The sequence below is a fragment of the Eublepharis macularius genome, chromosome 6 (assembly GCF_028583425.1).
Source record: "Eublepharis macularius isolate TG4126 chromosome 6, MPM_Emac_v1.0, whole genome shotgun sequence".
NCBI lineage: Eukaryota > Metazoa > Chordata > Lepidosauria > Squamata > Eublepharidae > Eublepharis > Eublepharis macularius.
In genome coordinates, this window is record NC_072795.1 from 130,252,152 (window position 1) to 130,267,374 (window position 15,223).

The 15,223-nt window shown below is 45.5% G+C and overlaps 1 protein-coding gene across 5 annotated transcripts in view; it reads right to left on the minus strand.

Moving 5' to 3' along the window:
• SORBS1 (sorbin and SH3 domain containing 1) overlaps nt 1-15,223 on the minus strand; it is a 115,726-nt gene that overhangs the window by 25,186 nt on the left and 75,317 nt on the right. For 4 of the 5 annotated variants that reach the window (XM_054984096.1, XM_054984095.1, XM_054984094.1 and 1 more), the window contains 5 exons: nt 13,190-13,255; nt 12,595-12,696; nt 10,978-11,027; nt 5,240-5,415; nt 170-255 (listed from right to left, as the gene is read on the minus strand). In XM_054984096.1, the coding sequence (XP_054840071.1) occupies nt 170-255; nt 5,240-5,415; nt 10,978-11,027; nt 12,595-12,696; nt 13,190-13,255 (480 nt within the window). Of the gene's footprint in view, nt 1-169; nt 256-932; nt 2,436-5,239; nt 5,416-10,977; nt 11,028-12,594; nt 12,697-13,189; nt 13,256-15,223 lie in introns of all 5 variants that reach the window. The other variant, XM_054984092.1, reaches the window with a different exon arrangement.

Genomic DNA, 15,223 nt, shown 5'->3' on the forward strand with positions numbered 1-15,223 from the left:
GGCCCACTATTTAATCTTGAATTAAATAAAGCGTTTCTTAAGTTACCTGTACTAATAAAAATCCTCCCTGCTTAAGAGTAGCTTGCTTCCTGTCCAACCCCGTTCCACCTGCCGATCCTCCCCTACACACTCCAATTCTCTGACAAAAGGCAATAATATTCTGGATTACCTCTTTATCGTCATGGCGCCTGCGGAGAATTTCTTCCGGACTCTCCATGTAATCGAGCGGCACAAAATGCCTGGGCGATTCTGAATCTACTTGAAAACAACACAGGGTCATTAAACACTGATGGACTCAACTAGTAGAACCAGAAAAGAAAGGGGGAAGAGGGGGGGACACTTCCATTCCAGCTGACCACTTTGCAATTAAATGTCGGTAACGTGGTTTTTTTTTCCTTTGGGGGCTGTATTTGCCTAAAGGTCAAGGCAAATTAGAATACCAAAGTAGGGGAAAACACACAGGCCCCCAGAAAACTCACAAGAGGACTTAACGAAAAGACTTATCATGTACAGAATATGATTTAAAGCTGTACCGTTGAGTAAAATCGCATCACTGCATGCAAAGACACAGGTGCACACGCGCACACACGCACACACATACACAAAGGCACACTCCCCCTCTCCCCTGGGGGACCAGAAACACCATTCCTTAAAAATACACCTGGGTTTATTCATTTCGTTCCTTGGGATGCAAACTATATGGGATTTAAGCTGGCTTTCATGAACAGTTCACATATGTTGCCTCTTGAGAGAAAGGCAGCAGAAACAATTCCTCGCAAGCTCTGACATACCCTGAAATGCGAGGCGAAGCAAGACACGCAATGCTAAGAGACATATGGGGAAAGATGGGGGGCTGAGGGGAAGAGAAAAACGGAACGGAAAAGCCAAGTGGGAGACGGATGAAGTAACAGAAAAGCACACAAAAAGGCCACCTCGAAGGTATGTCCTGAGTTCTGTCTGTGGGTTGTTGTTTGGGTCCAAGCTGTGATACAAAGCATATGGAACAACATTCCTGTTATTAAAGGCATCTGGAATGTCCACGAGGGAAACAGAGCAATTTCGGCCCGTTTCCAGAACGCGGAAGCGGCTCAGCCTTTTGACAATGTCATAAGAAGAGAGGCGCATGGGAGCGAGAGGTTTCTCTTGGAGGTACGACTCGTGGAAAAGGGGGCTGTCCCTATCCAACAGACTTCCCCTTGAGCGAGCCAGGTTATTCTGGTTCTCAGAGACACAGACGGGCAGGTCTCCTGGATACTGCAAAGAAAACGTCTTTCTGGGATGGTGCGGTAATGGTTTTTTCACCCTGAACGGAAGCGGGCTCATGATGTAGACGTTCCTGGGGAGCAGGCGTGTGTCGCTGGAGGCATCTTCTCTGCCGGGCTGCTGCTGCTGCTCGTGCCTCCGGATGGTTGTGAACCTTGTATAGGAAGCTGGACAGGCTCCTTTGCACTTGTTTAATTTATACCTCTGAGACCCACTGATGCTGCCCCCGCTGTCATTCGATGCATTTGACAAGAGATCTGTTTTGTCAGTGCAGGCCGAGAGCGTGTCCAAGGGAGCCGCATCGCTGAACTCAGAGGCCAGATCCTCTGTATTGCTACAAGACTGGGAGGAGGTATCATCACCTAGCTGGGCGATATCCTTGCCCCCCAGATCAGGTTTGGGAAAATCCAGCAGATATTCGGCTGAGTGCGCTGAGCTCAGGTAGCTGTTAGAGAGGCTCAGAGCTGGGGATTTGCTGCACGCACTGGAGAAGTTGAGCGCAGGCATTGACCGGGATCTCTGGATCAGCAGCTCAAAGGCAGAGACGCGTGCAGAGACTGTGTGCCTGGGGATGTGTTCCAAGTTCTCCCGGTTGGGGGTGGGCTCCCTCTTGTCCTTTAGCTCACTCTCAAACTGGGAGGCGAGGTCCTTCACACTGCAGGATGAAACGGTGCCCAGCTGGATCCCAGAGCGGTTGATCTGGTGCATGTTTTTGTACAGCACGGTAAACTCGGCCCCATTTTTCCAGGAGCCGGACACGCACCCTTTCCTGAAGCTGGACGAGCCGTATTCCTGCAAGCTCTGGGTGCTGCTGGATTTGACAGCGCACTCTTGCTTGGACTTCATCAGCAAGTTCTCAAAGCTCTCGCCTGCATCTGTCCTGGAGGGTTTCTTGCTATCAAAGAAGGCAAACGAGTTGCGGAGGTTTTCGCAGCTCTGAGTTTTCTCGTGAGGCAAGAGGTTACTTTTCTTGTCCTGCCCAGAAAAAGGTGGAGCGGCCAGCCTGGGTTTGAATTTGGACGGAAGTACTTCAGCAATACAGACTTTTGCAGCGGAGAAAGGTTTCTTATGCATACACGGGCGGCCTAGTGGACCGGTATTGCTAGGGTTAAGGGTTCGGCTATTAACTGAAGAGGATGCAATCTTATGAGCATTCCCACCTTTACGATCCACTGGAAAGCATGCAGAATAAAATAAACACAACCTGTTAGCTTAAGTGTGGCAAAGCTCTTGATAAAGGGGAGGTGGCGGGGTGGGGGCGGGGGAATGGCATGCTTCGAGTGCCACACAATGCAATCTTGAGGGAGGCAGAGTTCAAAAGGAATGCAGGGAAGCAAGGAAACAGCCAAGCTGCGCTGCTGAAGAACGGGGAGCAGCCGCGTTCCGGGAGGGAAATCCTGAGCCAGCAGGAGATCGTCTGAACTAAGGAGAAAGGGCCCGGCCGAATCAGTCCCCTAAGGGCAGGCAGTTCCTTCAGGCAGCCAGGCATTAAGGATTCCTAGGGGAAAACCAGTCTGTGCTGGAACCCTGACCGGTTGAGCCCTTCATGCAAAATCCCTGTACGGATTCCTGCAATTCATTATCTGCAGTGATGTAAACACATGCAAGCTACAGTTAGAGTGAAGCTCTCATCAAGCTAAGTGGAGAAGTAGCAAATTCTCAGCACAGCACAGTCGCTGACCGCTCCCGTCACTTGCAACAGCGGCTTATGTTTACTTGAATCCCATGGGCTTGAAGATCTTTCGGGCTTAAACAGCCCTGGAGATCTCCAACACACTAAAACAATGACGATGGAAAAGAACAGCTTGCCATTTGCAGGCGAGCACTTCTCTCAACAGGAACAAACTCCAAACGAGTCCTAGAGAATTTGGCTGCAAACTAAAATTCATAACCTTCTCACATACAAGGCCTGGGTATCTTGGCATATTACAGAAGTCAGCAGTCCCTGGTCGATGCGTTACACACATTCAGGGCTTTTTTTCTGGGAAAAGAAGTGGTGGAACTCAGTGGGTGGCCCTCGGAGAAAATGGTCACATGGCTGGTGGCCCTGCCCCCTGATCTCCAGACAGAGGGGAGTTTAGATTGCCCTCCGCGCCACTCAGCAGTGCGGAGGCCAATCTCAACTCCCCTCTGTCTGGAGATCAGGGGGCGGGGCCACCAACCATGTGACCATTTTCAAGAGGTTCCGGAACTCCGTTCCCCAGCATTCCAGCTGAAAAAAAGCCCTGCATACATTGAAAGTTGAAAGGGTTTGAGATTTGACTACTTTTTAAAAAAATAACTAGCTAAAACAAATTTGTGTTCATATGCAATGTTGTTCTTCAAATAACTGAGAATTAGCTAGCTCGTTGTTCTGCCCAGTGAAGCTGTAACTCCATGTTTCGTGCCAATCTGTCAGCTGAAGTTGGTCCCAAAAAAGATATCCTTGAAATTATTTTGTAGACCATAATCTATGGGACAAATATGGGTACTTTTCACATCAGAAAGGTGATACTTGTGGGAACGTGTATCACCCTGAGTGAACAAAGAGGGGGGGGCAGAGGCACTCCTGTTAGAATCCTAATGAGCGCTGATTTAATTTAATTTTTTTTAAATGAAAAACGTATTGCTAAGCTACAATGGAAAATCTGGAAACCTAATAGGAAAAAAACAGGGACAGAAGCAACCAAGGCCAGATTATTTGCTTTTCAATACCAGTGATCTCTAAGTTCATATTTTAAATGTGTATTAATACACTGTTGTTTTAATGTTTTAATGTAGATGAATTTTATTGTATTTTAATATGTTGTTATCCGCCCTGAGCCCGCTCGTGGGGAGGGCGGAATAGAAATTTGAAATAAGTAAATAAAATAAAATATTTTAAGGCCTCTCAAATGGAGGATACAAACTCTTCCCTCCTGGCAGCAACACTTTCACATGTAAACTGCAGAATAAGTCCTGCTTTTGTAACATGCTTCACATGTATAACTTTGGCATATTGAATACAAACAACCCAAACAGGCAAATTAACTAGTGATATGTTTTTCTTTTAAGTTCTCGGGCAACTGCTAGCATATATTCTCTGCCCCATCCCTCCGTCCCCGTCAGTGTCTCCCAGAAAGTTTTATAGTATGGAAAAAGGAAGCAGGGCCAGTTGATGCTGCAATGCCAGGTCGGTTGCCAGCCAAGAAGAATATCGGGGGGCTGGCAGAAGAGAGTGAGGGGCTGACCACAGGGAATGGAGAAGAGGGAAGGGTACTGCTGTGGGGTCGTGAGAATGCTAGAGAGGAAAAGGAGAAACAGGAGAAATGGGGGGGATGTAATGGCAAGGGTGAATTAAAGAATGAGCAAGACTGTGTGTGAAAGAGGGCAGTGCAGAAGGGTAGAGAGCAAAGCCTGAGAAGGGGAATACAGCCAGAAGTGAAATCTTGTCACCTGCTGTCTCCACTAACCCAAATACATGCAGTCCCGAATCCTGCACAGATGTGTTAAAATCCTTCTTCATTTGCAAGTTTACAAAACTCCTGGGCACCCAACATTTTGGGATCCGCCGTTCTAGATTCCCAAATTGCAGGCTGGCACCAGCCTGGTCTACTGGAATAAAGGGAGAGAGCTGGGGGTGGGTGACAATGGACAGTGCCACTTCCTTCTGGGGAAGGTCTTCCGCGTTGCTTTACTTAAAAAAAAATCCCCCTGTCAACTACAAAACTGGCAAACAAGGAGTGCTCTGTTTTAACTTGCAAGGAATAAATATATTTTTGTACAGAGAAGCATTCAGAAATGACACGGTATGAAGTTGTTCAGCCCCTGCTATCACAGAAATCAATGGGCTTAGCCTGGAGTAATTCTGTTTAGGATTACTCTGTAAGTCATTCCCACAACACCTCTGAGTTCGGAGTCCTGGCATGAATATTTCAACCCAATCCCTTTCAAAAAATTAACCACCACCGACCAGTGCACGGTGAAGCACGAGCGATACGTTGCTTTAGCAGCCTACCTTTAGTGGAAGCTGAACTGGAGGGGCGCTTGAGACCGCTCAGCCCTTGAAGAGGGATGTCACCTCCTTCCAAAACGCTTTTGTAAATCTGCCTTTCGTTTTCCAGCCCAGGGGAATCTCCGGGACTTGTTTCCAGCTCTCTCTTGTAGGACTGGTAGCTGGGGGAATATGGTGAGCTAGAAGCAAGCGGGGGGATATGCGGGAAAACAGAATTTATTCTGTCGGAAATGGAAAGTTATAAAGCGGTAATGCCACACTGACGTGCATTCTGGCAGTCCAAGAAACTAATGCAAGATTACTGGACCACAAACCTCTGGAATGTCTAACGCAAGCTTCTTTCCAAAATTGCAAAGAGTTTTCATTTATTTATCTGTTTGCTTAAAATATTTATACCTAGCCTTTTAGCACATTGCTTTTGACTCTGGTCCATCTGTCTTAAGAACTGTCTATCGCCCTAGGGCCAAGCTAGAAGTGACAAATTACACTTGAATGGCAAGTGAACAGACTCACATGTACTCCTCCCTGTTCACTTGCACCCTACTCGATCCCAAGTCGAGTGCAAGTGAACAGGGAGGAATATATGTCAGTCTGTTCACTTGTCATTCAAGTGTAATTCATCTCTTCTTGCTCGGCCCTCAGCCTTCAACTCTCTCAGCCCCTAAACTGGATTGGAATCCAGTAGCGCCTTAGAGACCAACAAGATTTTCAGAGCGTAAACTTTTGAGAGTCTTGTTGGTGTCTAAGGTGCCACTGGACTCGAATCCTGCTGTTTTACTGCAGACCAACACAGCGACACCTAAACAGCATCTAAGCTGGGTAGCCTGGAGTCCAATCCTGTTGTGCGAGTTCCTCTTTTACTCTATTTCACAAAAGTTATGTTGAATGAGGAAGTCTCATTCTATGACTACTGAAATTTACAAGCAGATCACCTCTGTTTTCTATATTGTTAGAAGGAAGTACCTAGACAGGATCACGGTTTTTAAAAAGCGTGAAAACTGAAGTTACAATAATTCTTTGCAGGGGAGAGTGGGAGGCTAAAACAGTAGCAAGGGGGAGACAGCTCCCTCTCCCGTCAACGCACCCTGCTCACCTGGTGCAGGGGTGAAGGGTAGGTTGGAGGGGGGGGAGATGCCACTGGGCTCCCCCATGCTGGCCATACTGAATCTTTGCCGGTATGTCAAAAGGAAATCCCACCACAGCTGAGCTTTTCCTTGCTGGCAGGACTGTGGAGGGGGGGCACAGCAGGACCAGGATAGCAGCCCCCCCGGCCCAAGAATGTCACCCAACAAAGTAAATGGCCAATCTGCCTCTTGAGCTTTTTCAAGTGCCTTGATTATGTATTCGAAGCCTTGATTCCACGTTCAAAATAAAAACTGCAGCCACGTGCAGGGATTTTGTGGCCAGTATTTTGTACCAGCCACTCCTAATGCTCTCCAATTGCCATTCCAATTATTCTTGAGCTATATTTTCCTCTTTGGCCCTTAATTGTTACTTGCAAAGCTTGATAAAATGATTAAAAAAAATCGAAGACAACTTGAAAAAAAATTAAAATAATAACTTCTGGACAGAAGGGTTCTTGCAATACTTATTCTTGGGTTTGTAATTTCCAGGGTTGACTACCTTTGCATGCTCTCTATGAAGCTGCCTCGGAGATGTCATTTGTATGTTAAAAAATGAAGTAGAAGCAAACATACAACTTTTGAGGTCACGCGTTACAAATAAGACACAGTATATCATGCTGCATTATTGTGCAAATGAAGGGCATTAATTCCGTCCATGAAACGGCAGAGATATTTACTTTCCATGAGTAAAATTCTCCTTGATTTTATTTATTTACTTAGATATTTATATCCCGCTATGCTTCCCATGGGGACCCAAAGTGGCTTACAATTGTTATTTCACTCTCCCATCCACCATTTGATTCTCGCTACAACCACCCTGTGAGGTAGGTTAGTCTGAGAGAGAGAGTGATGGCCCAAGGTCACCCACCATACTTCCATGGCAGTGCGTAGATTTTAACTTGGCTCTCCCAGCATCATCTCATCATAGGGTCTTCAATGGTATTCCCTATTGCTATGTATGGGTGTGAAAGCTGGATAGTGAAGAAAGCAGACAGTAAGAAAATTGATTCCTTTGAAATGTGGTGCTGGAGACCAGTTCTGTGGATACCATGGGGACAGCCCAAAAGACAAATAAGTGGGTACTAGATCAAATCAAGCCTGAATTCTCCCTAGAAGCTAAAATGACAAAACTGAGGCTGTCGTACTTTGGTCACATCATGAGAAGACAAAGTTCTCTGGAAAAGTCAATAATGCTAGGAAAAGTGGAAGGCAGTAGGAAAAGAGGAAGACCTCAAATGAGATGGCTGGACTCAATAAGGGAAGCCACATCCTCCAGTTTGCAGGATCTGAGCAAGTCAGTTAATGATAGGACATTTCATTCATAGGGTCGCAATGGGTCAGAGGCGACTTGATGGCATATGACACACACGTTTTCAGCATTAAAGTGTTGGACTAGGATCTAGGAGAGACAGGTTTGAATCCGCCCTCTGACATGGAAGCTTGCTGGGTAACCTTAGGCCAGTCACATCCCCTTAGCCTAACCTACCTCACAAAGTTGTTGTGTGGATAAAAGGGAGGACAGAAGAATTGTGTAAGCCGCCTTGGGTCCCTGTTGGGGAGAAGAAAGAAAGAAAGAAAGAAAGAAAGAAAGAAAGAAAGAAAGAAAGAAAGAAAGAAAGAAAGAAAGAAAGAAAGAAAGAAAGAAAGAAAGAATAGTCTGCCGCTCTAACTACTGTGACATGCCGGTTCTAAATTTGACTGTCTGTCATTTGTTCCTGAACTTAATGGCTGCTCTTTTTCAAAACAGACCTGGCCATCAGTTTAATATGTTAATGAAAGTGACAGTGATTGATTAGTTTCCCATGTGCCGGATGCAGTTAAGACATTTTCCCAGAGGGATAGTTCAGAAAACAAGTGGGCCACACAGCATTTTTCTGATAGTTTCCAGACGCAGAAGGTGAACGATACCCCAGTTTAAATGGCTTTTCCATAAGGATGAGATAAGCTAAGTAGGGCAAGCAGGCTCTTTGTGAAAAACTCTTAGCATCCAGATCTGATGCCAAAATTGGGTCCTATCAGACATCACCAATCCCTGCCCAAGTGACAAAATTGAAACTAGGGAACATCACGTGTCTCTCTGCTCTTGGCTTCAAGGACAAGGATCTGGGAAAACTCACAGAGAGAGGAAGCAACTGAGACCATTTTCCAGATACCACCCAGGAGGCTCCCTAAGATCTTTTTTTTTAAAAAAATTAAGATTTTATTTAAAAAGAAAAAAAAATAAATAGAAAGTGCATAAGAAGTTATACAAGCAAGCACTACATTTGCATTTAAATTAGGCTAATAGATATATTCAGAGTAAATAACTACATAACTAAATTATATAATAGCTCCCTAAGTTTCTTGTAAGTTTTATTTAACTGTGATAGCAGCAAAGACAAAGCAAACCACGGTTTTTATAAATAAATCGAAATCTCATTACCAAAAGTACAAGCTGCAAACTACTGCAGGCATACTGGCTTGCTATACTGTTTGGAGCGCACTGTTCTTACTGCAGTCTTTATGGTATGTATTATCAGGGCTTTTTTTCAGCGGGAACGCGGTGGAACGGAGTTCCGGAACCTCTTGCAAATGGTCACATGGCTGGTGGCCCCGCTCCCTGATCTCCAGACAGAGGGGAGTTTAGATTACCCTCCGCGCCGCTGAGCAGTGCAGAGGGCAATCTAAACTCCCCTCTGTCTGGAGATCAGGGGGCGGAGTCACTAGCCATGTGACCATTTTCACCAAGGGCGATTTAAACTTTTAACCCCCCCCCCTGTTCCAGCTGACCCAAAGTGACGTCATTGGCCCTGGGACGTGCGCGTACTTTGCAGTCGCACATGTGGTACCGGGGCACCACCTCTCGCCAAGAGTTGTCCCACTGAGTTCCACCACCTCTTTTCGCAGAAAAAAAGCCCTGCTGTATTATATTGTTCTCAGCCCCTAGTCTCAGCAAGGAAGGCAGATTATAAATCAAGTGAATGGACAGATACACAAAGAATCCTCCAGCTGTGCCACTGGTGGTGACCATAACTGACTTTGGATTGTGGCCCAGAGAAGAATGCACAAGTAAATATACAGATTCTAACAATACAGTCCAATGTTCCCTTACACTGAGGCAAAACAGACCCTCTACTGGGCAACTGCACAGTATTAAAAAGCTTCCAGTGCTGAACACAAAAAATTAATAGACCTCAGCACAGCTGCAAAATAGTAGAGTCCAGTAGCACCTTTAAGACTAACTTTATTGCAGCATAAGCTTTCGAGAACCACAGCTCTCTTCGTCAGATGCATCTGACAAAGAGCGCTGTGGTTCTCGAAAGCCTATGCTACAATAAAGTTGGTTAGTCTTAAAGGTGCTACTGGACTCTTTACTGTTTTGCAACTACAGACTAACACGGCTAACTCCTCTGGATCTCCAAATAGCTGGCATCTTCTTCCTTGATATCTCTTTATATGAAGAGAGCCAACACCTGTGAATGGAACCGTTGGTGGCTGTTTGAGGCAAAAACCACAGTTCTGACATTCAGTGCAAATGAAAATGGAATACTGGATATGAGAGGTAATAAAGTTCCCCTTTATTTCTGCAGAGTTGTCACACCAGTAAATCACATAAATCCACATCAGCAGAGGGCATGTCTCAAGGAATTATTTCCCCCTTTTCAAGCAGACTAGCCCACAGCCCAGCAAGACTGAACACAGCCCACTGAGGAATCAACTTCCTGTTCTTTACATTTCTTTCTAGGTACTACAGTAAAACAAACCAAAAAAAAAAAGGTGGGGAAAACTGAACTTTGCTGTTTGACTGCTACTTAAATAGGGCAACGTTTATTGCCCTTTGGGGTGAAATAGGATTCTACAGCCTCAGTTTTGTCATTTTAGCTTCTAGGGAGAATTCAGGCTTGATTTGATCTAGCACCCACTTATTTGCCTTTTTGGCCACCCATGGTATCTGCAAAACTCTCCTCCAGCACCACATTTCAAATGAATCAATCTTCTTCCTGCCAGCTTTCTTCACTGACAAAACTGAGGCTATCGTACTTTGGCCACATCATGAGAAGACAAGATTCTCTGGAAAAGTCAATAATGCTAGGAAAAGTGAAAAGCAGTAGGAAAAGAGGAAGACCTAAAACGAGGTGGCTTGACTCAATAAAAGAAGCCACGTCCTCCAGTTTGCAGGATCTGATCAAGTCTGTTAATGATAGGACGTTTTGGAGGTCTTTCATTCATAGGGTCGCCATAGATCGGAGGCGACTTGACAGCACTTAACACAAACAGGATTCTATGTCAATATCCACATTAAAAAATAAAGGAAAAAGGAAACAAGCGAGTCTAGAGCTGATATCGAAAAGAAAAAGTATCTTTGAACCAAAGCAACATCTTAAGGAGTCCAGTGCATTTCAGTTATAGTCTTCTGCAGGAGCAACTGAAAGAAAACTTACTTCAGATTCTCTCGCTAGCCATCTTTTGCCTGTCATACTTCGAACTGTTCAAACAGCATTCTGCAGAGGTCACACCACCAGGGCAGGCACAAACAGACTCACCCCCCAGGACAGTTAAAGACTCAAAGATGTTTCTGCCATGCTCATCACCCAACAACACTAACATAAACACCAAATAACAGCTTTGAAAACTTACTGGGGCAAATGGTCTGAAAAAGTTTCCAGTGGAGTAGAGCTTGCTGTCCTCTGCAAGAGTCCAAACAAAGAAGTCATTGAGACACACAATTTCCATGCAGAACAAATGACAAAAGCTTGCTGGAGTGTTTTTCCGTCTTTAGCTCCTGGCCTTGGCGTACACTGGTTCTGGCGCCAACATCTCAAGAGGAGTGACAGTTTCAGGGCCTTCGTTACAAGGATAGAAAATCTGGGCACAGTCTGTGTGGTTCTTTTGCAACTACACCTTTGTCTGTTAATGTTTCAATGCAAAGAAATCCCAAAGCAAAAAAAGGAAAAAGAAACAAAAGATATAGCCTGCTAATAAAGTTGCCAACCTCCAGATGGGGCCTAGAAATCTCCCAAAATTATAACTGATCTTTGGGCTATCGCTCCCCTGGAGAAGGTGGCTGCTTTGGAAGGTAGACTCTATGGCATTATACCCCACTGAGCGCCCTCCTCTCCACAAATCCAGCCCTTCCCAGAATCTCCTCCAAAATCTCCAGGAATTTCCCAACGCAGAGTTGGCAACTGCTGTGGCTGAATGTAAGGGGCTCAAAGTTTCCTCTCTTCCTTCTGCCCTACCACCCTTCCAAGGAAGATTGTTTCTCTAGCACAGCACTTTCCTTGGTGCGAGGGACATAAGCCACAAGAAAAGTCGCAACTCAACCTTGCCGTAGCATTCCATACATAGCTCGCAGCAGTTAAAGAAGAACGGCTGTATTTACAGTTTCCTCTCCTTCCTACACATCTGCTAGAGAAAGAAATGGGAGCATTGCAAAAAGAAAACGAGTCTCTCCAAACAGCCACTTCTGCATGCTGCAGAGTTTTACTCTACTGTTTTCAAGGAGGGGGGAATTATTAAAGAGCAAACCAGAGTATTTAAAGACCAAATCCTCTCGCTCTTGTTCTGGAAAACAATGCAGATCAGCAGCCAAGGGGAGCAAGAAGGAAATCCCCAATTTGGGGGTTTGTGCCGGGCTCTGCTAAGGATATGCTTTCAGGAACAAAATCTGACCCCAGCCCCAGGAGCAGACCGTGCCCTCCTCCCTGCCTGCCCCACTGCTCGAGGAAGGGGAACTTGATGGGTGCCAAGCAAGAATCTGAAAGGGACTGCCCCAGCCTATTGGAAAAGCTGCAAGGAGCTTTCTTGTTTTATCTCGCCAAAGCACTCCAAGAAGGCTCGATCGAGTTTCACAGCATCCCACTCTATTAGTTCTAACCAGGGCTTTTTTCAGCAGGAACACGGTTGAATGGAGTTCCGGAACCTCTTGAAAATGGTCACGTGGCTGGTGGCCCCACCCCCTGATCTCCAGACAGAGGGGAGTTGAGATTGCCCTCCGCGGAGGGCAATCTCAACTCCCCTCTGTCTGGAGATCAGGGGGCGGGGCCACCAGCCATGTGACCATTTCCCCCGGGGGCAACCCACTGAGTTCCACCACCTCTTTTCCCAGAAAAAAAGCCCTGGTTCTAACTAATAGAACTCAGCCAGCAGAGGGGTGGAAACACTGTTACTTATCACAGCCTAGATTTATAATCATCCACCAACAGATTACAGCTGTGAGCAGGAACTGGCAGCAGGAAATGAAAGAGAAAGTACCTTCGGTGGCTTTTTATCGGGCGCTTTATAAAGCTTCTCCATCTTTTCTATATCTGCCTCTAACTCAGTCTGGTAGAGGTAGAGGTCTTTTTCTAGATCAGTCTGGTTAAAGAAGGAAGAAGAGGAAGAGGAAAATAATGCTTAGGGTTAGGGAAAACAAAGAAAGGTTAATTTTGGAAAACAACAACAACACAGAGCCTTCTATTCTTAAAGATAGTATCCAGTTCCTTTCAATATTCAAACCTACAGATTCCTTCCGGTTTAGATTCACTGCTGAATTTGTTAAGATCTTAAGTGTTAAGTCAGAAATACGTCTTCTAAAATCATTGAAAAAGGCAGTCACACGTGTCGCATTGCTGTAAACTCTCATTAGTACAATTAGCACTGAGCGCAAAGAAGCTGCCGCGATCGGATGCGTTTTTGCACAAAATGGTTTTAAGTCTCTTTACAACCCCACGTCACTGTATAATGAGCTCAGCCTGAATCAAAGTCAAATGATTATTCGCACTCTCAAACTCTACACATTGCTAGAGACTGAAAGCCAACACTACACACACGCACACACACACCATAGTACAACGTATGTTTGAATTACCTTTCTATCCTCTCTAGTAAGGATAGAGCACTCTCCAGGAGTATAATCCCATATCTTTTTTGGAGGCTGATGGAAAGCAGAGGAGGAAATGAGGAAATGAAGATAAGGAAAGACATCACAGAGAATATGGAAACTGGATTAGAACAGAGGGGGAATACATTAAGGGAAACGGCATCAACGTCAGAAATAAAATTGAAGGAGGAAAAGAAAGAAGGGTGGGTTTCAATCTGCTATTGCACAAACACAGAAGATTATGGGGAGGGGGGAGTGGAGGGGGCATGCACTGTTGAGCGGGGCTTGCTTCCATTTTGCTTTCAGGGACCCGCTGCTTCACAAAGGAATATTTTGGAAGTAAAAGCATTCAAAACACAATTATTTTTAAAGTAAAGAAACGGAAGCAAATTAATTTTTTAAAAAACTCTTTGCTCATTCACCTTCTCAAAAATAAAGAACATTACAAGGTTTTAAAAACAAATTAAAAGGCAGGTTCGTCTTTTTTTTAAAAAAATTCCCCAACTCTTTTGAAATCTTTCATACGTACCATGTTCAGAAAGGGCTGAGCTCCCAGAGTTGGCAGTGCGGGGCAATGAAAATGCAGTGTTATTCATTTCACCGTTGGGGCTAGTTATTGATCTTTTGAGGGGACAGAAGGTGGAATTAACTTAGGGGAAACTAATTTAGACCCATGGAACACTGAACTAGAGAAAAGCCCAGACCCAAGCCAGTTCTAGATTTGGATACTGCATTGCAAATCCCTAATAAGAGAGGCAATTAGCAAGGAACAGCACATGGGAAAATTTTAACTGCAAATCAAAGAGTGCCTGAGAGACTCAAGCTCCTTCATTCCCTATATGGACCAAGGTCTTCTCTTTGGGAACGTTTGCTCTGGCCTTCAGCTTTTAAGACCTGAGCAAGGCAGTTAATGATAGGATGTTTTGAAGGATTGCATTCATAGGATTGCCGTAAGTCAAAAGCGACTTGACGGCACATCACACAAACACAAAATCAATGTAAATCGGGGGAACCTCTTCAGTCACAATATCAAATGGTACCTAAAATGAATGTGAAATCAGAAAGTGTGTAAGGCACACCGGCATTCTGCCTATTAAAGACAAGGGTGTTTTTTTCAGCAGGAACGCGGTGGAACAGAGTTCCAGAACCCCTTGGAAATGGTCCCATGGCTGGTGGCCCCGCCCCCTGATCTCCAGACAGAGGGGTGTTTAGATTGCCCTCTGTGCTGCTGAGTGGCGCGGAGGGCAATCTAAACTCCCCTCTGTCTGGAGATCAGGGGGCGGGGCCACCAGCCATGGGACCATTTTCTCCGAGGGCAACCCACTGAGTTCCACCACCTCTTTTCCCAGAAAAAAAAGCCCTGGTAAAGCCTCTTGTTATAGGCCACGGGGTTCACTAAACCGCACCCCCCCCTCCTGCTCTGACAAAATGAAAAATTGTGTGTTTGTGCAAAAAAAAAAATGAGCTACGTTCACCCTGCACATCTGCCAATAAGTTCTGCCCAGAAACCAGAACTGATTGTGATGTATGGCCGCTTGCACATGCACAGAGAATAATGCGCAGTCAGCAATGACAGCTGTAGAGGGCAGTTCACTCGAGCGCTCCCAGCGACCTGGCTTCACTCCCATAAAAAACCTGCCCTTAGTTTCTGAGGCCGTCACAGCTGTGCACATCCTGCCCAGCAGAGACACAAGTCTGTAAAAGACAGGACTACCAAGGAAGCACGGCTGCTGCTGATCTGCACTCAGGCAGTTTCCTGCTGTGTCGTTTGTCAAGACTGCATGGAAGACCCCTGCTCGAAAGCTATCCCGATCTTCAAGAGCTACGCATTGGCAAGGGCTGCCTGCTTGTACAAAGCTAAACGTTTTTACAGGCTTCCTTTGTTTCTGCAGTCCCAGCCACACAGGCAACGTGCACAGGGAACTGGATTTCACCTCCCTGCCAATGTATAAGCATTAGGGTTCAACTTAATGCTGCAAAACCAACTTGATTGTAGCAGAAGCTTTCGAGAACCACAGCTCT